The sequence below is a fragment of the Harpegnathos saltator genome, unplaced genomic scaffold, assembly GCF_003227715.2.
Source record: "Harpegnathos saltator strain DR-91 unplaced genomic scaffold, Hsal_v8.6 scaffold240, whole genome shotgun sequence".
In the NCBI taxonomy this organism is placed as follows: domain Eukaryota; kingdom Metazoa; phylum Arthropoda; class Insecta; order Hymenoptera; family Formicidae; genus Harpegnathos; species Harpegnathos saltator.
The window spans coordinates 736191-762427 of NW_020230029.1; the positions used below are offsets into that span (position 1 = coordinate 736191).

Here is a 26237-nt window from a genome sequence, read left to right on the forward strand (position 1 = left end):
GATTTATGATCGCTGAGGTTTTTCTTCCTCGTTTTTGAAAGAACATTGATAAACGTTAGCGATATCATCGTAAGCGTATCTATGAAGCTTGTGGAATTTCGAATGATATTCGAAGTCGGGGATTTGGAAAGATCTTGGACGTCTTGAAAACTTATTTTCCACATGTAATCCTCTCACCTTGAAGTAGTTCGAAAAACTATTTGATAACTGAATCTCTTGAAGACTTGTAAAAGAAAAAACCAAATATTGATCACCAACTCTTGTGTATTTGTGTGTTTCATAAAAAGAAAGCATGTCTTAATGCATAGTACAATTTAGTGACTTGGGATGAAATTGAAGAATTTAGTGTAAAACAACAGCTTAGCTAATTTTTTTCAAATATCTGTAGAAAAGATAAATCTGAAAACAAACTTAAATGAATTACTTTTTTGAAGTTCTTGAGAAAGTGGGTTAAACCACTGTTATATTATGGACTTTTTAATTATGTCTACACTTTCGTGTTTATGGATTTACTCGAATTGCATGCTACAGTTTAGTAATTTAATTGAATTACATTGTCTGTCGTATATAGATTTTTTGTGCCTTGTGATAGATTCAACTGAGTACAGCATTTCCTTTTTTATGCTAAATTAACATCTAATTATTATGATTTTCATGACATTACAAATGTTTTCACAATAAAAAAATAATTCATCTCAAAAATATGTATATATATATATTTGTTTTTTACCTTACAGTTAATATTTTCTTATTAAAACAAACTGATTCATTATGTTTACAGTAGGACAATAGAGAACATAAATTTATTCTATGGCCCTGTGCAGTGAATCCCAATCAAAGACCAGCGAGTAAAAAAAAATTCATAATTTTCATTACTAAATTGTCTTTCACTTATTACCGTTAATTTTTTAGTTATAATCCTGCTTCGTCCTCTAAAACAATTAAATTTCCTTTACACGCCTTCCAAAGGATCTATATCAGAATCAATTTCCATGTGTGTTTCTTCCTCAGATTCTGATTGTAGTGCTGTTTCGAATGCATTGCCTATCTTAGCCAGGATCAATTTTTTTCGACGTTGTATATGTAGTCGGCTATTGAAGAATTATTATTATAATCAATAAATTCTGAACTATGACAATTCACAGGTGTAATATATAATACAATAAGAAAATAAATATAGATAAATAAAAATTTGGAGCAACTGTTATATATATATATATATATATATATATATATATATATATATATATATACACATATATATACGAAAAAGTACTATAACTATACGGGGTGTCTCATTTAACCTGACAAATCGTAATATCTGGAAAACTACGTGTCGGATCAAAAAAAGTGAGTAATGAAATTTGTTCGTCTCGAAGGGGGACATCCAATGATATCAAACTCGACCTCCCACCCCACTCCCGGGGGATGGGGGCGGGGGAAACTTTGAAATCTTAAATGGGAACCCCCATTTTTTATTGCAGATTCGGATTCTACGCCACAAAATACGTAAGTTTCATCCGAAACTTTTTTTTTTTATTCGTGATAGGTGGTGCTGTAATCGCAAAAAATTATATTTTCTGCAATTCTCCAGAAATGATCATTGGATTGAAAAATAAAAAAATACCTGTTCAATATTTTTAAAAATATTTTTAAAAAACAACAGTTATTCCCCCCCATCCCCTCGGGGTAGGGTGGGTGGTAACGTTCAAATCTCAAATGAGAACCCACATTTTTCATTGTAGAATTAGATTTTACGTGAAGTTTTTATGGAAACAATTTTCCATAAAACATGTTTCCATAAAAACTTCACGTAAAATCTAATTCTGCAATGAAAAATGTGGGTTCTCATTTGAGATTTGAACGTTACCACCCACCCTACCCCGAGGGGATGGGGGGGAATAACTGTTGTTTTTTAAAAATATTTTTAAAAATATTGAACAGGTATTTTTTTATTTTTCAATCCAATGATCATTTCTGGAGAATTGCAGAAAATATAATTTTTTGCGATTACAGCGCCATCTATCACGAATAAAAAAAAAAAAGTTTCGGATGAAACTTACGTATTTTGTGGCGTAGAATCCGAATCTGCAATAAAAAATGGGGGTTCCCATTTAAGATTTCAAAGTTTCCCCCGCCCCCATCCCCCGGGAGTGGGGTGGGAGGTCGAGTTTGATATCATTGGATGTCCCCCTTCGAGACGAACAAATTTCATTACCCACATTTTTTGATCCGACATGTAGTTTTCCAGATATTACGATTTGTCAGGTTAAATGGGACACCCTGTATATTGGGAAATATACAGCTATTGATACTGTATATACTTGTTTCTCTGAATCTACTTTTATCAAAGGAAAATGTATAACATTTTTTTATGCTATATTATCTTGTGTAAAATACCATTCTTATCATGTAGCATCGTGAGAAATTTTGATATTTATGAATATTACTCACCGTTTTTTGTTTCTTAGCTGACTATTCTGGCTGTCAGATGTTGACACTGATGTCATTGATGACGACGTTGATGCTGACGCTAACGCTGACTCTGATGTTGACGTTGACGTTGACGGTATCGGTTCATCACTACAGGTGTTCTGAAGAATATTTGTGGAAAGTATTGTGTTCTTTGATTGCATTGTACGAATACTTTTGATGATATCATCTGCCATCTTTGAATTATAAAGTTGTACACTAGAAATTTCTTCCTCGTTGAAAAGTATATGCTTCTTTTCCTCATATATTTTGCTTAAATCGTTGATTGTTGATAACAACTTCCAAGGTGCTGCCAGTTCTTTGATCTCTGCCATTAAGTTATATTCTACTCCAAATCCTGCCATGTTCTTTTGGGAATGTTTCTCAATACCATACTGTAAGCAGATACATAGCAAGATGCTTTTAATTTATTAGATGGCTGTTAAGAATATATTTCTTAATGGAATTATCTAATAATATATGTGTTTGAATCATCTGTGTAGAGTCAGAAACAAAACTTTACTTTGTATTTATATGCTATTAAGTTTTAATTAGTACTAATATATAATTTTATAACAACATTAAGATACAATGATATTTAATGATATTTCAACTAACTGTTGTAATTTGGCATCAGTAGTTTGGAAAGATTAAAAAACAGATACATACCTCAATGTCGCTAAGACAGTGGATAAATGCACGATCAACAATTAATTTACACAAAATATAGTTAGCATCGAGATATTCTTCCACTTTAACTTTCTGATGTAGATCCATTAAACATTTCCAGTCTGACAAAGTCATTCTAAATTTTGCCTTATCTGTTACCATATAATATACACTGTACATAAGATATAGAGCACCAATACGTTCTTTCAGATTAGATGCATTCACCATAAACTGTTTTGTTATATGAAGAGCATTTTCATAAAAAATTCTTAAAATTATTTCAGAGGGTTGACACCTACAAATTTTTTATTAATCATTCTCCAATAGTCTCATATACTTAACATTAGGTAATCAATTTCTAAAAAAAAAATTCTTATAAAAAAATTTCATATTGTCTTAATATCTTTATCTTTTACAGAAAAATTAAATACTTACTCAAATATCAATGAGAACTGCATCTCTCTCCAAATTTCACAGAAATTTTGAAAGTGAGTGTTGTAAGTTAATTCGAAACGTGTTAATAATGTCTGACAATCACATTGGAAAGCATCCATCAACCGTTTCCCTATTAATATGAAATAAAATTGTCAATATAACTTTTTAATATACAATAATAAAATACTATAATATATCTATAAAATACAAAACGCCATTCTATATATATATATACATTCAGTGATCATTCAGTATATAATTTATATATCATATTACACACAATATACGTATATATATACAGATTTTTGTACAAGTTCTACACTTGTTTCTGAGCAACTACTTACGCTGCAATTCTATGACATTCCTCGACATATCGTGCTACTGATTTATGAATACTGAAAATGCTATTAATCAACAGTACTTAATCGCACTTAACCGGCCACATTACAATGAACTATAATATGGAATAGGTTGTTTACAGTTCAGTGCAGTTCGGTATGTGGCTTTAGGTAGTAAGCTGTTTACGCATGCGCAACAAAATAAGAATGCAGTCTACATGAAAACATAGGACCAGAGCACAAACTTCTGCATAAAGCATAATACACAACACATAAGAGAATCAGCCAATCAGAGTTCTTCATTTCTATCCTGAGGAGGGAAATGAAGAAAACTAATTGGTTTATTCTCTTATGCGTTATGTATTATGCGTTATGCAAAAGCCTGTGCTCTTGCCCTTAGGGTTTGCTTTTCTTCGAAGAACTTTTGACCTAGTGCACTTAGTGCAAGTTAGAATGAGAGAAAATATCTGTTTCACTCCAACATTACATTAATTCAGAAGTCCTGCGAAAAAGAACTTAGGTATGAACATTAATTTTAATGGAATGTAGCTAACAGACAGATAATAAGACACATACATACATATGCTTCATGGTACAGTATTGTACTGCTTCCTATTATTTCATCTCGCAACATTAGTCGCAATTATCTGAAGTCAATCGCTATTCCATGTGATTTAGCGATGGTCAACTTATGGATTTCAAACTGACAACAAGACTGTGCATGTAAAAATTGTTCTTTAAAAGTCTATATTTGTAAATATTTGACAAAATTTCTTTTCTTTTCGTTTAAGATCTCAAAACTCTTTTGTAATCTTTTTCTGCAACTCGTGTTATTTTTCTGCAACTTTCAAATATACTCTTCTGTCATCTGAAATGTAGAAAGTGTAACGAAATACAAATCAAAAGAACGAACGGACATAAATAAAAATGAATATTCTATATTTAAGTACTAATTATGTTTTCTGCGCTTAAAAATGTGACATATATATCTCAACAATGAAGAAAGCAAGAGGGAGGAAATGAAAATTTATAAAAATTGCTGATATTGTAAGAAAGTACATACACCGTGAAGAGAAGGTGCAAGTGAAATAAATTAACATTTGATTCCCGTAGGTTGGCATCGCTCACAGCTATCAGCAGGCGCACAACGAAACTCTGTTGGTGGGTTCACGGTGTTTCGTCAAATTTCATGGGTGAATGATTGAGGCACGAAACGAATAAGAGGAAAAGTGGAAGTACGCGGTGTACTGTTCGTCGTGTCTGTGAGCCCGCAAAAACGACGACGAAAATGAGCGAGCTTGTTTGGGGAATAAAGAATGGCGATCTTGAACAAGTGCGAGATATCGTCGAGAACAAGGCAAATATGACATGTCGATCATAACGTTTTCGTAAAAATTGTTTGCACACACTCCGATCGTGCCGTATGCTAAGCATAACACCCCATTCTAGACTATTAGATACGCCGAAAAGCTATCGAATAATTAGGAAGTAATAACGCATCTCGATGTCGGAAGCACTTGCATGCACGAGTAATTACAGCGCACCTCGAGTGCATCAGCATGTTTCACTTTTATCTGACAAATTTTGTCTTTTCTCTCGTACACGCAACTTGAAGCTTCGAATTTTATTTTCCATAATCTTAATCCTGGATGAGCAATATAAAAATGGTAATGATTCAGTAATGTTGAGCCTTTTGGGAGAACTATTAGTATATATTAGAGTGTAAAATCGTTATCATGATTTAATGATTTATTTTATTAATAGATGATAAATTGTAGAAAAAAATAATGCTAATACAATATCTCATAAGAGATATTGAAATATGAATTTTGTAAAATTTCTCATGTCCAATATTATTCATTTGTAGCTGAATTATTATTTGTTCATGTCATAATTCTAATATATAAAATATTAAGTATTTTACTGCCTTTATATATATATATATATAATATAAATATATATATATAAAGGCAGTATATATGTGTGTATATATATATATATATATATATAGAAAGAAAGAGAGAGAGAGAGAATGATTTAAATTCTGTTATAGTAACACTTAATTAAACAATAAAGGATTTTGTTATATTATATAGTTTTTTTAATAATAGTAATTTATTTGTCAAAAAGTAAACATATTTTGTTGCTAACTAATTATTATTCTACTGTCATTCTTAGAATATTGATGTAAATCAAATGATTGATGGAAGAACTCCGTTACATTATGCAGCTGATTATGGTCAAAGTGAAGTTGTCAGATATTTGCTGGAGAAAGGAGCAAATGCTAATGTAAGTTACAATTAAATATTAAAACTTAATAACTAACTGAGATAATTAGAACAAGTAACATCATTAACAATTAATATTATAATCAAGGGATTATACATTGCTTAACAATTTTGTATGATTAATTATCCTTAATTAAATATATCATGTATAATATTGTGATAATAATACTTGTTAAGAAATATCTAAATAGTAAAATTATCTTTCACAGGCTACAGACAAGCATGGAATCACAACATTATTGGCAGCAATCTGGGAAGGACATACAAATTGTGTAAAATTGCTGCTAGAGAAAGGTGCTAAGCCAGATGGTTTAACACCAGATGGCACAAGCTATCTAGATGCAGCCGAGAAAGATGAGATTAAACAGCTCCTGAAACTCCACTAGCATAAAGCCAAACACAATGCAGAATCATAATTTTGTTATTTTAGTATATTAATGTTCCTTATAGAGAAAGTGAGAGAAAAAGAGAGATAATATTCCACCACAGCTTAATTTTGATTTTTCGCCATTAGGAGTATTTAAGCACTCTAAATTAATGAACATAGGTATGTGGATGCTGTTTTTCTAATAATGATATAACAATAATAAAATATACTACATGTGTCAAGAATGTATAATGAAAAGCTCATATATATTCTCGCGCGGTTAATTCTTCATGGTTCTAAATATATGCATAAGTCTACAGATTCTTGTAATAATGATATTGTTCTTTCGTAGCTAAGACCGATTACGAAGATTAGTTTTAATTTAAACTTAACAATCGTACACACACACACACACACACACACACACACACACACACACACATACAAAAACACATATATATAATGTATTTTGATATATTCTCTATAAGACAGTACATACGATTTTTACATTGTCTTTGTTATTAATTTATAAATCTTGGGGAACCTTTTTATACATTTTTATGTCACATACGCGTGCGGTTATTGAATTGTTACTATTCCATTTTAATCTGATATTTTCTCGTCGCAAGGACGGGTGATTACTTGTGCGTTTGAGCAAAGTGCTGAAAAAACTCTCTTGTATGCTGAGTTGAGTTTTCCAACGAGATATATGTAAATTATGATCAAAGAAATAGTGTCTTTGTAATGCTACCAACATATAACGTATCTAATGAATGCTAAGAATGTACAATAATCAAAAGTAACAAGCAAATACATTCATTCATTGTTATGAATATATTGCTTTCTTTCCTTAAGTTCTACATATGATGAATCACTACGCAAACCTTGTCCTTAAAAAAAAAAGAAATTACTTTTTCTACATACTATAAAATCTTATGTTCTTTAATAATATAAATAGTTATATCAATAGCATATTTTTTCTAAATAACTTGTCAGAAATAGTCACGCATATTACGAATTATTGTACAAAATCTCTAAGAACACACATATTCATACGTATAATGCATCTCAGTTTATGTGTTTACATAACACAGATATCAGTAAAAATAAATAATGATAAATGATATGATACTTTTGATACATATCATTAACGATGCATTATCATTAACGATACACTATCAATTAACGATGTCAGTGAGAACTTTATTTTTGTAAAGAAAAGATTCACCGATTAAAAAGCCACCTATAAAACGCACAGCTTATAAAAGACGGCCTCTGCAGTTAGCCGCACCACACTTGCAAATAATCACTTTACCCGGTATGCTGCCTACATCATAACTGTAATTCCACGTGAGCTCTTGGCCGGCTTTTATGTACTGTAGTGCGAAGAATGCCACCCACGGGAAACGTACATCATGCGTATCGACGAAAACGTTTTGCACGAAGACATTTGGGTCACAGGAGTGCTGTAAAAAAGTGACACACATATAAATAAGGACACTTTATATATTATTATTAAAAGTTCATAAAAAAATGGGATATTTCAAAAGATGTTTCAGCACTCAAAGCATCGTATTATTAAAACAAGAATAATTTTATTTTACTCTCTTATTCTATTTTCAGTACAACTTTTTTAAACATAATTAAGAAGTTAAATGTGTTGAAACTTTATTTTAACCATAGCAATAATTGAGCATATTGACATTTACCTAATAAACCGTTTACTTACATTTAAATAACGACCGATATTTCCAGTCGTTTTGGCATCCATGATATAAACAGCCTCATCTTCGCCGAAAAAGTCTCTTACAGACTTGAATGCCGATCTTTTTATTTGCGTTGCATCTACACTCGGTTCGAATCTACTCGGTTCTCTTAAATTGTTTCTACTATCTTCGTCATCACTTCCATTAGCCCCATCCTGATCCGCTAAACGATTCTCATTCGCAGAAGATTTCTCTGAGTCTTTTATAGTGATTCCGTCCTCGCTGCTCTCTTCGAAACTCTCTGGTGGATCTCTCATGTTCTTCTTTTTTCGTTTTCTCAAACGCTTTCTGATAACAAAATTCTTATATTTTTTTGCTAAGTGTTCAATGTAAGCTACTTGCACGGATAAAGTAGAGTTATTATCAATATAGCAATATTTCGAGAAAGAATGTAATAGAATGTAATAGAATTCAAACTTAACGCGATGAATACCTGATGGACGAAGCTTCCGATGTTTCAAACAAATTTCTCCTTCTCAGATAATTGGTTATATAATCTTCGTCCGAATCATTGGCGTTCTCCTTCGAAGTGTCTTCCTCGTCACTCAAGACGTCGTCCTTCTCTTGATCATCCGTGGGTGACATTGACTCTTCTGTTTCGAGAACGTCACTTTCATAGCCTTCCTTAATACCTTCCACAACCTCCACATAATCTAACTCGGCTAGATATTCGTCACCATAATTTTTGCCACCTTCGTTCGCGCCCTGTACGACAAGAAACGATAAGAAAGAAAACAACATGGTTACATTGGTATACGGGTAGATGTAAGTAATTAGATCCTAACTGTCAGTGAGTACCTGTTCAGTGAGCAACCTGCCTGCATATATGCAAATAAAAGCGCCATGAGGAATGTCATTGAGACATCTTATACCCCAACCACGTGGTCCGGTTTTAAACACCTGCAATTTTAATCCGAGAGGATGCTGGACTACTCTGTTTAGACACGTTCTCACTGAACACTTGCATCCCGAGTTGCACTCGTAGATTCCAGTGGTCACTGGTTCGGGTAGACGTTTATAAACATAGCCAACAGCGGTATCCGGAACCTTGCCACCCAAAGTTGCTCCTTGTATCGTTAATTGCCAACATTGGCACTTGGTCTTGTCCTACAAAATATCTTAGTAAAGCGAGATAGAGCGAGCTCACGTTATCAAATGATAATCGTTGGTCCAGCTTTATATACTTGACAATCATCTTCACAATCACAGCTGCATAAGAATGCTGGATTCAGATTCAAATTGACACCTTCGGTTGGTTCTCTGCGTGTGGTATATCTGATGGTGTCCGGTTGGGTGTGGTCCAAGTCGTTCACGCACGGTATTGGCACGTTCTCCACGCCGTAACTGAGATCCTTCCAGATGGTGACAAGACAAAATTAATACGTTATCCATATTATATAGGTCGATCACAAATTTTATTCGATTTTTTGGTTACTTTTGTCTCTACTACATTTAATGAAGTTTATCAAATGAGTAATCATCGTCATTGTCCACGATCCTTCGCCAACTTTCTGATAATATTCATATATTTTCATCATAAAAGATGGTCGATTTACCGCCAAAGAAACCAAAAAAACCGAAAAACAACATCTCGACAGATTTCTATGTTTTGACGCTAACTTACTTTGATGTTGATGAAACATTTCTCCACGACGAAGTCCGCGAAGGCACGCACCCAATAGTCAAAATCAAACAAATCAACAGATAAGATACTGTTAGTGGTGCGAAGATAACGGTGCAGCTCCTCCATATTTCGCAGCCTGATGCCGCAAGGTGCTTGATACAGTATCACCTTCTTGGTTTTGGAAAATTTACAAAGCTGTCGGTGCCAGCCGCACAACAGGGGAATAGAGAGCGGTGGCAGCCCCTTCAAATCATCATGCGAAATCTTGATGTGTTTAATGCATCTTGATCCGCATTTGTGAGAAATGTACTTCTTCGGCTCGTATTTTCTTTGGGTATGGTAAAACTGGAAAATAGAAAAACATCGAAAGAATTTACTCCATCAATCGAATCGACTAATTACTACACAAATATAATATTAATATAGTCACGTAATAGTAAATATTTTGGAACTATTTAATGACAATTGCTTACCACGATACTGTGATGTGGTTTCATCTCCATTTGAGAATTGTACGTTGTTACTGCTGTTGTTGTTGCATTGTCTGTGTTGTTTTGTCTCTTGGCTGTACTTTTCTTGGCTACCGCTCGTGACTGTTGCGGTGCAGCAGACGCTGGTGCGGTAGATGCCGATGTATAAGGCACTGCGTTTGTCGCGGCTGTTGCTTTCGTTATTCGTGCATTCTGTGTTATTTCCTCATCCGCTTCCACGTTAGACGTATACTCGACGTAAGGCAGATTGTTTTTCTGTTAGAACATACAATAATCACGCGTGAAAAATTCCTTTCTCCTTTCTCCTATTTTGATACTTTCAACATTAAGTTTCTCCACATCAATACAAGTTACTTGTTCACGTACATTTGAGACAACGGGAAGACGAGACAATCGATTATGTGCATTGATTGGTGTAACATGGTGTGTCTTGTTGCCCTGTTGTCTCGCAGAAGCTTTCATCAACTCAAGGTAGAGCGGACCTAGTCTGGTAGATCCACGATAAATCCACTCAGTCCTACCGTCGGCATCGAAGTACATTTGTACTAAACTCGCATCCACTTGTAAAGCCCTCGCGATCCACCATTTGCCTTTCCATTCGGTTTTTACTATCTGACCTCTTTGTAGTTTCACCATTGGCCTCTCAGGATATGTTTCCAGGTACTTTTTCACGAAATCTCGCGATTCGCTGGGCACGTCTTCCCAAACGTGCAATGAGTTCTCCAAAACTAGATAGATACCATCGTGGGTGACGTACTGTGCATAACCATCGTCGAAAAATACCAAGTATCTGCGAAAATAAGATTCTTTAAAGCTTACGAATATCTCTATACGTGATATTCTCAAAGATATTTATGCAAAATACTCACCTGTACTTATTCGGAGATTTCGGTGGCTCAGCAATTATTCCGCTGTAGAAGTTACTGCCGATGACATCATTGAACATAGCAACAACTCGTGTCCCAACCGGGATTAGAACCTTACTCGCCTGAGCTAACGCTAAATGTTTGCCGTAAATAGTCTTAAAAACCGGGTAGCCTCTTTTATGCATTATCCTCACGCGAACGCTCCACGGATTTTTCGAAGCTATACAATGGATCTGCAAGAAGATCGCTGTTTTAAACATGCTCAGATTGTCTAAGACGAGAAGAAATTATTTTATATTACAGATATATCTCACGTGCGAACCTTTGCTTTTTGCCAAGGCATGAGAGGACTTTTCATGACATAAACGTTGCTATTTAAATCCGGAATTGCTCTCACAAGAGGCCCGCATGGAGGTAAATTAGGAATTACAATTTCATTGCTATCTTGTTCAATTGGTAAGATCTCCACTTGATTGTCATGTGGCATTGCAATTGGTGCATGGCGTACTTGTGTAACCTTTTTTGTTGCCACAAATGGAAAAAGAGTCTCTGTAGGCCCATCGGTTATCTGAAGTTCTTCAACCATCTTGATCTGTGGCCTATATTCATCATATAATTCATTACGCAACTTGTCCATGGTTTTCATTAATCCTTTTATGTCCAGATCAAGCTTCTCATTTGTTGCTATTGAAAGAAACAATGTAAGACAACTTACAAAATAGAAATAAAAATTATGTTTTGCATGCAATTTACATTTGTAGTAAAATTTTACCATTTATAGAGTTCCATTTCTCTTTCAGGCTCTTACAAGCTATCTCAGTTTGGTGTTTTAAATCATATTTTTTAGAGATATACATTAATGTATCATCTAATTTATTTTTAATATCTAAGAGTACATCTTCTGGTATATATTGTTCTGAAACAATATTTTTGCTTTAAAAACTGTCACAATTTCTATATCTTAGATATCTATGGATTAGTCAGTATTATAAAATTAATTTTATTTAACTCTTTTTCTGTCAAATTTTTGGAATTTAAACATAACATGTTAGAAGTTCAATATACCTCCGTTATCTCCTTCTTTTTTCTCTTCAGTGTCAGACTCGTCACTATCAGAAATTTCAACTTCCATTGTATGATCCGGAAAGTCACAATTTAATAGTGGTTTATTTTCTATAAAGGCTCTTACCAGTTGCTGTAAATATATATATCTTGTAATTATCATAATATTGTATGAGGACAGTCTGAAAAGTTCTCGGCCTAACAATGAAAGAAAATTTTTTTTGCCATGAAATATGTTTTATTTTTCAATAATCTCCTGAAACTTACATACTAACTGAACAATACATTTATTCCAATGTTTTTCCAATAATTCAATACCATCGTTAAAGTGTAATTCCGGAAGGTTCTTTTCGCTATAGTGGTGGATCCAAGTTTCATCAATAATTATGAAATGATGCTTGAAATCCATTTTATTTTGCTTAAAACGATCCAAACACACTTGAGAAATATGCATTCGAATGTGTTTTTGGTCAATTGTTAGCAAATTTGTCAATTGTTAGCACCCATCTTGCACAAAGCTTTTTCAACTGGTGCTATTTCTATTCGAATAATTTGACAGATCGAATAAAATTTTACATGGGTTTATATCAGGGATGCCACTTTCCAATACAATTATAGTTTGAGTTTCTAATGCCATGTATGTGTCAGGTCGAGGACTTTTCAGACTGCCTACGTATCCAACATCTCTTAATATATTATAGTAATTAAGTATGTAAAAATTATATAATTCTTGATGTATAATATATAATCTCAAATTAAATTATATACAGTTTATACCTGTTGATGCTGCAGAGCAGTGCTAAAGCATTTTTTGCATATCACACGTTTCTTCTTTTTCTTATCATTAGTGACCCCATAATAAGCGCAAGCAAAAGAAGGCGCTGGAATCATATCTACTCCAGACTCACACTTAAAATTGATGCAATTACTGTTGCATACTTTGGATTTATTTTTATTTGCCGTCCCGTCTGACTGATCTTCATCAGATACCAATTCAATAACCTCCATGTCCTTCAAATGTGTCATGTAACTGATAATCGCACAGCAAAATTATCTAAAAATCAAGTATCATATCAACTAAACTATTTCGAGAAATAAACAGTAACTTGAATTCTTAAAAAATGTTGCAAAATATAAATTTAGAATAATATCTAACTAGCAACATCTAACCTTTTAGCAAAATCACAAAAAAGTTGGATTGTTTGGTTGTTCTAAAAGGACCTCTGTCACGACGAAATGCAACTAGGATGAACAACATTTTATCGTCTATCGGTATTCTAATTCAGATCTAACTGAATTTTGCTGAATGGCGCTGGAATAAGTCGTCGATCAGCTGATTTACGTCTTCAGCTGATCATTGACAGTTTAACAGTGTTCATTCACGTAACTATTATTTAAATTCATGAGTGAGCAACTCCGATGAAGTGTTTGCTTTGTGTCAAATAGAACTCGAAATTTTCCTTTGTAGAGAAACAAAGAGTCAGGTACCTTTTATGTCAGAATAGCGGTCGAAAAACCGGCATTTCAAAGTATCCACGAAGTCAGAGTCCGTGAAGTGAACGGAAAATACAACGATGTAAGACACCAGCGGCGGAAATTCAAGATCTCATCACGACTGGCACGACAAGTCCTCCTCAAATTCAATATTCATTTTTCTTAGTATTCCTTTCAACGGAATCCAAGATTGCCCAGATTGCCACTAGCTTGACGTGATCTCATGACGCACTTGAACTACACTCTCACGCCGAAATTAACATCAATGAGCCGCAGAAAATTATTCGTCCGTACGAATGCATTTTTGTTCGTGCTGGTGTTGGCGTTCGTCTTCCTGTGCGTGCGTTACTTGCCGGCACGAGGATGCTGGACGAACGAGTCTTCCAAGACAGAAAGTAAAACTAAATACAGACTGATCGTTCTAATCCTTAGCAGCCCGGACAATCTGGAACGCCGGGATACTATCCGCAAGACCTGGTTGGTGGATTACCATGCCACGGTGCGCCACTTATTCGTCATCGGCACCCTGGACATTTTGCCGGAACAAAGAAACACGCTACTGTCGGAGAAGGATAAATTCAATGATCTGCTACTGTTACCTAGACTTCAAGACTCCTACAGCATGCTGACGAAGAAGATGCTACATGCACTCAAGGCTACCCACGAGCGTTACGATTTTGACTTCTTGCTTAAATGCGACGACGACACCTACGTGCTGGTGCACAAAATCCTGAAAGAACTTGACAGATGGGAGAACAGGGGCACCAGGCGAGAGCTCTACTGGGGCTTCTTCAACGGCCGGGCGCAGGTGAAGAGGAGTGGTCCGTGGAAAGAAACTGATTGGATTCTCTGTGATTATTATCTCCCGTATGCTCTGGGAGGCGGCTACGTCTTATCCTACAATCTGGTCAAATTTATTGCAAGCAACGTGGATATCCTCAAGTGAGCATTGATGCTTTATCCACGCCTTAACGTCTGAGAAAGTTCTTGGGAACGTTATTGGGAACGTTATTGGGAAGAAACGTCTTGGAAAAGTTATTTTTTCAAAGTAATTTTTTTCGAAGTTACTTTTACTCATCAAAGAAAATAACGATTTTATCCGTTACCGTTATTAACGAGAAATAAAGAAAAAGAAATAACGCCGTTTGTATGTGTGTGTGTGTCCACACACACACACACACACACACACACACACCACACCACACACACACACACACACACACACACACACACTTTATAAGCTTTTATTGTAAGAAATAACTTGGAACGGTAAGAGTGTTATAAGTAACTTATCAGTCCCCAGTTCTGCTTAAATTTCGTTCGGTGAAAATTCATGTTTTACCGGAGAATATCGTTCGAGATAAAAAAAGTCATTCGCTAACTTCGTTCCAGGCTGCACAATTCGGAGGACGTGTCCATTGGTCTCTGGTTAGCACCATTGGCGAATATTGAGAGAAAACACGATGTACGTTTCGACACGGAATATAGGTCGCGCGGCTGCTCCAATCAGTACATAATCACTCACAAGCAAACTATTCAGAATATGAAGAGCATGCATGAGTATTATCAAGCTTCTGGGGTGTTATGTTCGAAGGAAGTGAGAAATCGTATGAGTTATCAGTATAACTGGACCGCACCGCCTAGTCAATGCTGCAACAGACAGTCGGGTATTCCCTGAGACGCTAGAAGAGAAGCATCGTTCTAGTCCCATCTTTTGATATTCGCTCAATATTCTCACGTCGTTATTTATTCTGTAAGTTTGTAATCGCACGCGCTGAGCGTTTTTCTAGTATTCTTATTTATTTATATATTTGCTAGAGTAGCATTACATTAAGATTATGAACGATTAATGGCCCATTACAATCTCAAAAAGCGCATGCTAAAATTTGTATAAAGCAATACTGAAATTGAAAATCAGATAAAGAGAGTTAAGATCGAAATTAGTTAATTTGTCGAATTCTAATTTCTAATTAGATTCCGCAATATGATATTCAACAACTAGCCTGACATGGACTTAATAAGTGCTGTTGAGCAACATAAAAGAGCTGTAGAGAGTTGTTAATTGCGAACTCGCGACGTTCTTTTAATAATCGAGACGATCGACGATTTCGTATACATTTGGATCTACATATTATTCGAGAAATTGTTACACGACACTACTATAATTAACTGACAACGCTTGTAAATACATTTTGTAAATATTTAGCGATGGATATAGATAGATTATCGGGAGTTACGTTTCCATAAACCAAATATATATTTTTCAATCATATTCGATTTAATTTCATTTATTCGCTTAATATGCATATTTCTTCTGCAATATAAACTTTCTTGCACGTCGATATATACGTATATATACGTACTAGTTTTCTGTCACCACATATACAAACGTATATATACATATAATGTATATATATCGAATTTATAACTATAAAATATAACATAAAAATAATATTTATATCACGCAATAATGCTAATATTAAAATTATTACTCGCGTTTGCAATGCGCTACATCGCACATGAAAATCATAGTAATTTAGCAAATCACAGAGTTTCGAGAAAAACGGACGTATAAAAAAAATGCAATTCTTTGATGTAGTGGCATTAGCATCAATAAATTACTATTCTGATATATGAAGAGAAAGTGAAGCGATAGCAAGGACGGTCGATTCTCAAATGTCCTGCCTGTGATGAATTTACGTCCTAATTGTGCTTCCATTATATCTAAGATTGACAATAAAAGTTCATTGAATCGTTCGACAAATATGATATGTGACCCTGATGCGAATGTTTATATTCCAGGCCTTTTTTTAATATAATACGAAGAAAAAGCTTGCAGCGCAAAATCCTATTATAGTGATGAAAATTATAAATGATTCGCAAGCGTTTTGTCACATTGACAAGGAAACGAACGAAGATCAACATTATTATAGATGCAATGAAAATGCAGTCCTATCCTTCTATTTTTCGTAAAATTTTATACCTTTCCTTCATATAAAATTATTTTATTCATCTAAATTTGAAAAATTTACATTCTAATTTTAGAAATAGTGTACGATAATCTTTTTTCTTAAATATGTGACGACATAAGTAACATTCTAATATTTTTACTTCTTTTTACGATCCTGTGTACATTTTGGACAATACCACTTCCCTTTGGGTTTGGTAGTTAGACCCACACATGCGAAGTGAAACCATTCTATCGGGCACTGTTAAGAATAACACAAGAAATAACACAAGAATAATATCAATTATCTCTCTTCGATAGCAATAATTTTCACGTTACAATTGCAAATTGTAAAGTAAAAGTAGATTGAAGAACTTACATCTGGATTGTCGCAACCAATCATTTCACCATATGACACTTGATGACAGAGGCAGTAAGTCGGTTCATTGGGATCAACGGGCATATCCAAGACATCAGCTGGGTGTCCTAATGTTGTTGCGTCTACCTGCGCACCGCTACCCACAGCGCCAGTAGATGATGCTGAAGCAGCGGAGCCACCTGATGTGAATACATATGTTTATGTCTGTGTAGCAATTACGAGATAATCACGAGATTTATAAGATGAAAATTGCGAGCTGAAAAGATTTGAGATGAACAATTATCGAAAACAAAGAACATACCTTTTTTTTGCTTTTTCCTTGGGACCTTGAACTCGTCCTCACTGCTAACTGCATTACCCTTCTTCTTTCTTTTCTCCTCTTTTAATTTTTTTCTGCCTTTCTTGCTGGCATTACCTTCCTCTTGGGCCCTGCTACTGTTCAACGCCTTATCCTGTATTTCTGCCTCGAATCTCGCCAGATCAGAGTCCAACCTTCTGATGTGTTTGTCAACCAACTCATAAGTCTGTATAGCAAGCTGGACTTTGTCATCACCATACTCCTTGGCTTTATTAAAGAGGCTTTGGATATGAGTGATCTGTTCTTTGCTTTTCTCTGGTGACTCTTTCTTAATGTTTCTCAAGTAATCATCTGCTAGCTTGTCGATGTCCTTCATTAAACTCTGGGCTCTGGCATCTAAGTCTCGCATTAATGTAAAATTCCTCTGCAATTCGATTGGCAAGTGCTCAAGACCTGGACATACATTTATTGAACTCAAATCATTGATGATATAAATATTGAATGAAGTATTTAAAATATTAGTTTTTAAATAAAAATGAAAATAACTAAAATATTAATAAAAATTGCATAAAATATATTAAGTCTATTAAATTATATTAAGAATCAAGTCTATTGATTCATAAAGTATTAAGTCTATTAGAATGTACAAAATATTATATTTACCAAGGAATACCCGCGAAGTGTATGTCTCCGATTTCGACGAAACTTAGCATATTTGTAGCGTAGCCAAAAGTAAACGATTAAGAAAATATTGCAGATAGGAAAAAACTTTTTAAACAAAGATTGTGCAGTTTTTATACCGTACAATTTTTGTTTTGTTTTTGTTTGTTGTAAAAATTTTTTCCTATCTGCATTAATTATTGAAATAGCATAAAGGGAATGAAACTTTGAGGGAATTTCACCCCTTAAACTTGAGCCATTCCCGATAAAAAAAATATGGGTCTCTTATTTTTGGCTACTCTACAAATATACCAAGTTTTGTCAAAATCGGAGACATATACTCTGCGGATATTCCTTGTAAATATTATTCTTTATTTTTATTTATAATCAAATTTATTGTAACAAACCTTTCTTTCGACTGTCAAACCTATCAAAAAGATTATGAAAGACTTCTGGTGGATAGATATTTCTAGACATTAACACTAACAACTGATCTACATACATTGTTTAGAGAAAAATTGATACAAAGAAAATTTGAGATAATAGTGGAAAATAAAATTTTCTTTAAAACCTATTAAAAAAAAAAATTATATATATATACAATATTTAGATATAAAATTTAAGCTTATCTAAGACTTAAATAAAATTCTCAATTTTTTAAAAATTAAAAATTATTTTTAATAAAATTCTAATAATTTTAATAACACTTATCGTGGAAACTGATTAAAAAATTTTTGATTTAAAAGATCAGTTGAAAGATGCTATAAGATTATCTTCAAAGTATGAAAAAAATGAAGATATACAATTTTGTTTTAAATTTAACAAATAATAAATGTGCACTTCCACTGCACCTTGTATTCTTTTCTGTTTTTTCTATTCTCTTTCATATTCTAATAATCCCATAAAATTTAGTTAATTTATTACAAAAAGAGATCATATGATAAGTTTTGGTATAGAGCTCATTTTGACATGGTTAAAGCTTCATTCGTCTTCAAATCTTAACCTCCAAAATGCGCTTCACTGCTCTCAAACGTGAAGAGTATATGAAAATACAATCCAAAGGAATGCCGCCTTAAATGAAATTGACATATTGATCTGAAAAAATACAATTGAACAATTTATGTACATACTGTCAAGATAATGCTCCAAATAAAGGGCAGTCATGGTGTTTACGTTGAACTGCGTCTTGCTCACAATCACGCTCAGAAACTATACAATATATATAACTTACAATATATGTAATTTTGCCCGAAATTAATAAATGGGAGAAAATCGTTATTTTGGTTATCTTAACCGTACATTTTGATGGTGAGCGATACGACGACGATTGCCGACGTAGTGGCTAACGAATTATAATCGCGTAAGAAACAGGTGCGTTCAAAGTCTTTTTGATTATGACGCCAAAATATAACAGAAAGTGCGAAAGAAAGAGTATACTTCATTTGCATGCTGTGCGACGTAGTTTTTTTCTTTCTAGCTTAATTAAGGTGGATGTTTTAGTCTATTCGTTTTTGAAAAACTTAAGGATCTACAGGAGCTAAAAGCAAACCCTAAATTGACTTTAGAATCATAAAACAACTATAGTTGCGTTCCAATATCCATTGTCAGTACTTAAAATCAGTTTGTATCATATAGGGCTGGTTGTTCTAACTTTTTGGTAAATTAACTGATAGTTAAATTATATGTTTGCCTTTGTTTTTCCTTCAACTTAGACAAAAATAGACATGATTTAACTGTCAGTTAACTTACCAAGAAGTTGGAACAACTAGCCCATATACTATAGAATTTCAATATGGACAGTGAATATTAGAGCATGGTGTATTAGTAGTATCTGTTCTTTTTGGCTGTACTGCTGAACTGAGCAAAAAGTTAGAATAAGAAAAAATATAGTTATCTCACTCTAATTTATTGCACCAGTTCAGCAATGCAGCTAAGAGATAGATCATTGGTCTGCTTTTTCAGCCGCAATGTTGAATTGGTGCAATAAGTTAGAGTGAGACAACTATATTTTTTCTTATTCCAAATTATTGCACCAGTTCAGCAGCTAAAAAGAGCTAAAAAGAACTTTAGCAGTGCAGCTAAAAAGAACAAACCCCATTTGTTTTTTTCAACTGAACTAGTGGAATTGAACTAGTTCAGAATTAGAACTGACGAGTACAGCAAAAGTTCATAGGTGTAGAAGCGCCAGATAGCATAGAAAAGAACACCACAGTGCAGGAAACAACATAGCGCAACATGTTATTGCAGCTGATGCTAATACATGCTATTGCAGCTTAATGATTCTTCAGATAAAGATTTTATTTTACTTTTATGTATCCCTATTACACGCAGAATCTATTTGCAATAAAGAATATGATGATAATATTCTGTTAGTTCATGTGAAATAATTGATTAATATTAATAAAGTAAAAACTGCAAAAGCATCTATTAATCTAATAACTGTATGTCTATTTTTTTCAAATACACTATCTGAACTGGTATAAATTTTGCAATGTACTGAACTGCTTATACTAACTTCAGACCTAGTGCAAGCAGTATAGTGAACTGCACTAAGTAAATTGCACTAAGTTCTGCTAGTGAAAAGAACAGTAACATTGACATCACTTTTGCTAGAAAGAACACTTTAGTGTACACTTCTTGAACTAGTACAGAAAGTTCAGCTGGAAAGAAGAAACCCCTAGCAAGACGTATAGTGAACTGTTGCACTAAGTTTTGCTGCACCGTTGGAAAGAACAATAACATCTGGGTATCAATCACGAAACTTTTCTTTTAACGTGAACTTGTGAAAAGTGAAAATTTTCTAATGTAAAAGCATATAGAAATGTTCACTTTTCACAAGTTCACGCTGGAGAAAAAGATTCATGATTGATACCCTGATGTCACTTCTGCTAGAAAGAACGCTTCAGTATATACTTCTTGAACTAGTGCAAAGAATTCAGCTGGAAAGAACAAACCTATATTCTACAATGCACCCAATATTTATGAAATATATGTACTTGTTGTAAGAAGAGTATAATCTCCTTCAGTCATATTTATCTTATATTCGAGACCAGTTTCTTCATCAATCAATTCTAACATTTTGAAGTTGCAACATTTTGAAGTTTTCGATAGTATACACCATTATATAGTCATTTGTATTTGTTATTAAATTTTCGGAATGCTACTGCTGGCTTACCTCGTGAGATGAAGCGTTTGGAGCACGATGCTATTGGGAGCGAAAATGCTGATGTATTTCACTACGTTATGATTAAGAGCTCACTTCAGCTCACTTAACGCTCAATGAACGGTTGTGGTATGCACCCAATAATGTCAGTCTCCAACTTTCGCGTAGCGAAAAATGAATTGCGCATGCGCAACCTTGTCACCTATTTCACTTTGGGTGCGTTCCGTTTCACGCATATGCGCGCATTTTTTATAGTATACGTGACATAAACTATAGATAAATGCGCGCATATGCGTGAAACGGAACGCACCCTTTCTCACAGGAAAAATATATTAAGCCAGCGGCACACGGTGCTTGTTTTCGTGCTGGATTGCTTGTTGGATGAAAATAATGCGTTCTGATTGGTGCATTTCCGAAGATGGATAGAAATGCACCAATCAGAACGCAGTATTTTCATCCAGCAAGCAATCCAGCACAAAAACAAGCACCGTGTGCCGCTGGCTTTATATGAGCAAGAGCACAGGCTTTTGCATAACACATAATACATAACGCATAAGAGAATCAACCAATTAGTTTTCTTCATTTCCCTCCTCAGGACAGAAATGAAGAACTTTGATTGGTTGATTCTCTTATGCGTTGTGTATTATGCGTCACGCAGAAGTCTGTGCTCTGGCCCGTAAGATTGTAAGACACGAAATGAAATATTTTCATTCGCTGATAGCTTACAGCCTTACAGCCTTAGAACAAGAGCACAGACTTTTGCATAACACATAATACATAACGCATAAAAGAATAAACCAATTCGTTTTCTTTATTTCCCTCCTCAGGATAGAAATGAAGAACTCTGATTGGTTAATTCTCTTATGCATTATGCGTTACGCAGAAGTCTGTACTCTGGCCCATACTCGAAAGCGCGGTCTACAATTGCAATAAAGCCAGCGGCACACGGTGCTTGTTTTCATGCTGGATTGCTTGTTGGATGAAAATACTGCGTTCTGATTGGTACATTTCCGAAGATGGATGGAAATGCACCAATCAGAACGCAGTATTTTCATCCAGCAAGCAAACCAGCACGAAAACAAGCACCGTGTGCCGCTGGCTTTACTCTCTCTCTCTCTCTCTCTCTCTCTCTCTCTCTCTCTCTCCCTCTCCCTCTCTCTCTCTCTCTCTCTCTCTCCCCCCAATGGACAGTCAATTCGACTTGCAATTATCGATACTCGTTTTCGGTAAAATAGTATGGCGTTACATCCATCGCATCTTCCCTTACGTACTTTACCGATATGCTTCTTCCTTGAGTCCTTTATTCAATGGCTGCATTCAGCAGACTCAACAGTTGGACAACATTACTAAATTTTCCACTGAATCTCGCTCCTGATTGATAAATACTTCTGGGTCTATGAAGAATCTAAAAGAATGCTCCAATCACAGATAATAATCACTAAGCGCTCTCTGATCACTTTGTTCTACTGAACGCGGCCAATGATATTTTCTCACTCTGGAGACGCATTTATACCTAGGTAGAAAAGCAGAAAGCAGAACAGCAGAAGCCAAGAGAATGACAGAGAGAACTCTCGCAAGAGAGAGACAGACTATAGCGCCACTTGCGATTGGATGCTACTTTTCTGCTTTCTGCTTTTTTGCCCAGGCGTGGGACGCATTCATACTTGGGCAGAAATCAGAAAGCAGAAAGGTAGCAGCCAATCATAAATGACGCTGATAGTCTGTCTTTCTCTTGCAAGAGTTTTTCGCTCTATCATTCTCTTGGCTGCTGCCTTCCTGCTTTCTATGGCTGCGTTCAGAAAACACAACGGTTACACAACGGTTGAATAATTCGTCAACGTTATTGGTCTGAATGTAAGGATCTAACAATAAGAACCAATAGTTACTAAGCGCTCAGTGAGCGCTTTGTTTTCTGAACGCAACCTATTTTTCTGCCTAGGTGTGAATACGCCATAACTTATTGAATCAGTGCAGCAGTGCAATTAAAAAGAACAGACCAAGGATCTGGTTATTATAGCAGCACTGCTGAACTAGTGCAATAAGTTAGAGTGAGAAAAAATATAGTTGTCTCATTTTAACTTATTACATCAGTTCAGCAGTGCAGCTATAAAGAACAGACCCCAAGTATCTTGTACTTTGTAGTATCAGAGAGTAACCTGAGAGCGGCCAATACGACATTTTCTGCGACACCGACTTTCCGCACTGGGAAAGGACGCCATCTGCATCCATTTTGAGAGGGGAACTACGATAGTACATCCACTTTCAGGTCTCGGTGGTAAAATCTGCATATGGTGGAAGTCCATGCTACATCCACTTTCAGGCGGTTTATGTCCGTGCTGCAATGACAGTTGCCATCTCTATGCCAGACTATGCCCGTGTGGTCTAAAAAGAGCGGGGGAGAGGGGGTGAGGAGCAGAAAAAATAAAAGTACGTATTAAATGTTAAATCTTTACTTCAGAAAACTTTAAACTTCGATATCTCCTAAACGGTTAGAGATACAGGCCTGGTTCTGGCACCAAATTAAAGTCCTCTCAAAACCCTACATTTTGCCGTAAGTGGCGACTCTCTACTCCCAGTAGAAGCGGAGATATCAACGCAGAAAGGTTGGAAAACTTTAACCTTCGATATCTCCTAAACGGTTAGAGATACAGGCCTGGTTCTGGCACCAAATTAAAGTCCTTTCAAAACCCTACATTTTTGACTACATGGACGACTCTCTACTCCCAGTAGAAGCGGAGATATCGACGGAGGAAGGCTGGATATCGACGGAGAAAGGCTGGAAAACTTTAAACTTCGATATCTCCTAAACGGTTAGAGATACAGGCCTGGTTCTGGCACCAAATTAAAGTCCTCTCAAAACCGTACATTTTGCCGTAAGTGGCGACTCTCTACTCCCAGTAGAAGCGGAGATATCAACGGAGAAAGCTTGGAAAACTTTAACCTTCGATATCTCCTAAACGGTTAGAGATACAGGCCTGGTTCTGGCACCAAATTAAGTACTCTCAAAACCCTACATTTTGCCGTAAGTGGCGACTCTCTACTTCCAGTAGAAGCGGAGATATCAACGGAGAAAGGTTGGAAAACTTTAACCTTCGATATCTCCTAAACGGTTAGAGATACAGGCCTCGGTCTGGCACCAAAATAAAGTCCTCTCAAAACCCTACATTTTCGACTACATGGCTGGATATCGACATTTTCTATTTATTTACACAATAAATGTTCCCCGGGAGGCATGCCCCCCGGGGTAAATACAGTATATTTTCAGGCATAGGCCTGACGCCAATTTTATATAATTTATTGTCGGGGGACAATCTGCCCCCCCCGACAGTGGGCAATAGATATAATATATAAGATATATTATACAGTCAGGGGACATTCTGCCCCCCCTGACAATGGGCAGCAAAAAACGCATATTACATATATGTACACTTTAATTAATAGAAGAATTGCCCAGGTTAGTAGGCCTGGGCAATGTGCTTCATCATCCATGTGCCATATTTACACAATTACTAAAATATAGTATCTCCTCTGTGGCGTCGACCTACCAACCAATCTGTTCATAACGCGACATCCACACTCGAATTTCCACGCGACACGCACACCGACGGCTCACCAAGCCGGAGGAGGGACTTAACTACACTTTTATCTTAGCTCAGAGAGCGGAGAAGCGATGCTTTACAACTGCTACGTTCGCATTTTATCCTCTCCGAGTCGTTAATTCAACTCCGAGTATGCCAATGCCATCGGGCGCCAGGTAGCGGCGATAGTTGTAAATACAAGGTACGTTCAATTGCTGAAAGATAGCTGTAGTGATTCGTGCATCGAAATAATAATATGTAATAATGATAATATAATAATATTTTTCCCTATACGTGAATAGGCAAATATGGATCAATCGATTTTCCACCTCGATCACCGGATTTCATTGTAAAAACGCTACATTTTTCCATAAATTGCGACTCCCATCTCACTCAGAAAATTTATTTTCGGAAATCCGACGTTTCATTCAGAGTTCTGGTTAGCCCCGCACGAGTTCTAAAGATTATTATTAACACGCGACGCGCTAAAGCCAAAATTGGTAGAGTTCTTGCCATTTTTCGTTTTCTAATTCGAGAATTTTAAATATAATTTTTCTTATTGTTTTAAACAGATCTATTTTTAAAACTTATCTAGAACTATAGAACTATTAAATATCTATCTAGAACTCTAAAAAAATTGTCATTTTTTACATAATGAGGGGCGTCGTGAAGTTGGCCCTCCGATTTTTAAAATGGTATTTTCTCTACTTTAAATGACGGAACTCTTTCTATAAAGGATTGCGAACTCTAGAACTCTGCGAGGAGCATTCAGAACTCTAATAATTTTTTTCAAATTTGAAGAATGAAGGGCCATCTTCACAGAGGTGATGGAGCGAACACATTCTCTGTCTCTCTTTTGCTTGGCTCGTCGAAACAAGTCAAGCGGAGGGCGGGGTCTCAGAGGAAGTGTCACCGACGAAACGTGCAATGCTTGCGATGCCCGTGTGTTGTATGCAATACGTGCATTTTCTTAAAAAATGAAAAAAAATTAATTGTGATACACGTATGTTGTATGCAACACGTGCATTTTCCTAAAAAAACGAAAAAAAAAAATGATTGGCGAAAAAAGATAACGCCGACCGCCAAGGGGATGCGAACCACCGACCTCAACCCCGCGAGTCCAGCGTACTTCCAGCAAGCCACACGCTCTTTGAGAAGCTCCCTCCTTCATTTGGTTCATACAGCACTCGCGATTTTCAATCGCGACTTTCTTGCAAACGCTTCAATGCTACGCCGTATCTTTAAGTGCAATGTTAATTTGTCATGCAAATCTATCGACACAACGAGTTTAGTCGAAATCGATTGCTATTGATCATCTCGTTGGATTCACGCCGAGAGTG

At 35.4% G+C, this 26237-nt stretch overlaps 5 protein-coding genes across 16 annotated transcripts; 2 read left to right on the plus strand and 3 right to left on the minus strand.

The window, feature by feature from the left end:
* Nucleotides 1–58: 58 nt before the first annotated feature.
* Pbp45 (proximal sequence element A Pbp45) lies at nucleotides 59–4098 on the minus strand. Of its 3 annotated transcripts, none has more exons than XR_849994.3 (6): nucleotides 3921–4098; nucleotides 3577–3706; nucleotides 3142–3436; nucleotides 2455–2867; nucleotides 899–1091; nucleotides 59–177 (listed from the first exon to the last, which is right to left on the minus strand). XR_849994.3 is itself a non-coding variant. In XM_011146096.2 (5 exons), the coding sequence occupies exons 1-5, from the start codon at nucleotides 3946–3948 to the stop codon at nucleotides 953–955; spliced, it is 1005 nt and encodes a 334-aa protein (XP_011144398.1). In that variant the 5' UTR covers nucleotides 3949–4098; the 3' UTR covers nucleotides 700–952. The 3 variants fall into 3 exon arrangements, 1 of the variants encoding a protein (XP_011144398.1); XR_849993.3 differs by having other exon boundaries at nucleotides 76–223; XM_011146096.2 differs by lacking the exon at nucleotides 59–177 and having other exon boundaries at nucleotides 700–1091.
* Nucleotides 4099–4361: 263 nt separating this feature from the next.
* LOC105186114 (myotrophin) lies at nucleotides 4362–7404 on the plus strand. 2 transcript variants are annotated; one of them, XM_011146103.3, is made up of 4 exons: nucleotides 4362–4434; nucleotides 5028–5271; nucleotides 6093–6203; nucleotides 6412–7404. In XM_011146103.3, exons 2-4 carry the CDS (start codon nucleotides 5203–5205, stop codon nucleotides 6586–6588), a joined length of 357 nt encoding a protein of 118 aa, XP_011144405.1. In that variant the 5' UTR covers nucleotides 4362–4434; nucleotides 5028–5202; the 3' UTR covers nucleotides 6589–7404. The 2 variants fall into 2 exon arrangements, with proteins under 2 accessions (XP_011144405.1, XP_011144406.1); XM_011146104.3 differs by lacking the exons at nucleotides 4362–4434; nucleotides 5028–5271 and adding an exon at nucleotides 5549–5581.
* Nucleotides 7308–13732, minus strand: egg (SET domain bifurcated histone lysine methyltransferase eggless). 2 transcript variants are annotated; one of them, XM_011146101.3, is made up of 14 exons: nucleotides 13549–13732; nucleotides 13156–13432; nucleotides 12382–12511; nucleotides 12089–12232; nucleotides 11639–12000; nucleotides 11320–11549; nucleotides 10817–11240; nucleotides 10433–10705; nucleotides 9960–10304; nucleotides 9520–9687; nucleotides 9134–9442; nucleotides 8769–9040; nucleotides 8299–8623; nucleotides 7308–8035 (listed from the first exon to the last, which is right to left on the minus strand). In XM_011146101.3, the coding sequence occupies exons 2-14, from the start codon at nucleotides 13402–13404 to the stop codon at nucleotides 7829–7831; spliced, it is 3438 nt and encodes a 1145-aa protein (XP_011144403.1). In that variant the 5' UTR covers nucleotides 13405–13432; nucleotides 13549–13732; the 3' UTR covers nucleotides 7308–7828. The 2 variants fall into 2 exon arrangements, with proteins under 2 accessions (XP_011144403.1, XP_011144404.1); XM_011146102.2 differs by lacking the exons at nucleotides 7308–8035; nucleotides 13549–13732 and having other exon boundaries at nucleotides 8441–8637; nucleotides 13156–13535.
* A 17-nt stretch (nucleotides 13733–13749) lies between these two features.
* On the plus strand, nucleotides 13750–16718 carry beta3GalTII (beta-1,3-galactosyltransferase 6). 3 transcript variants are annotated; one of them, XR_003112904.1, is made up of 3 exons: nucleotides 13750–14814; nucleotides 15265–15625; nucleotides 16675–16718. XR_003112904.1 is itself a non-coding variant. In XM_011146099.3 (3 exons), the coding sequence occupies exons 2-3, from the start codon at nucleotides 14096–14098 to the stop codon at nucleotides 15548–15550; spliced, it is 1005 nt and encodes a 334-aa protein (XP_011144401.2). In that variant the 5' UTR covers nucleotides 13751–13954; nucleotides 14039–14095; the 3' UTR covers nucleotides 15551–16144. The 3 variants fall into 3 exon arrangements, 1 of the variants encoding a protein (XP_011144401.2); XR_849995.3 differs by lacking the exon at nucleotides 16675–16718 and adding an exon at nucleotides 15847–16144 and having other exon boundaries at nucleotides 13751–14814; XM_011146099.3 differs by lacking the exon at nucleotides 16675–16718 and having other exon boundaries at nucleotides 13751–13954; nucleotides 14039–14814; nucleotides 15265–16144.
* A 171-nt stretch (nucleotides 16719–16889) lies between these two features.
* On the minus strand, nucleotides 16890–19946 carry Ing5 (inhibitor of growth protein 5). Of its 6 annotated transcripts, none has more exons than XM_011146105.3 (5): nucleotides 19456–19708; nucleotides 19160–19251; nucleotides 17500–17949; nucleotides 17199–17377; nucleotides 16890–17081 (listed from the first exon to the last, which is right to left on the minus strand). In XM_011146105.3, the coding sequence occupies exons 1-5, from the start codon at nucleotides 19602–19604 to the stop codon at nucleotides 16980–16982; spliced, it is 972 nt and encodes a 323-aa protein (XP_011144407.1). In that variant the 5' UTR covers nucleotides 19605–19708; the 3' UTR covers nucleotides 16890–16979. The 6 variants fall into 6 exon arrangements, with proteins under 6 accessions (XP_011144407.1, XP_011144409.1, XP_011144410.1 ...); XM_011146107.3 differs by having other exon boundaries at nucleotides 16891–17081; nucleotides 19594–19690; XM_025298806.1 differs by lacking the exons at nucleotides 19160–19251; nucleotides 19456–19708 and adding exons at nucleotides 19287–19365; nucleotides 19906–19946 and having other exon boundaries at nucleotides 16892–17081.
* Nucleotides 19947–26237: the final 6291 nt, after the last annotated feature.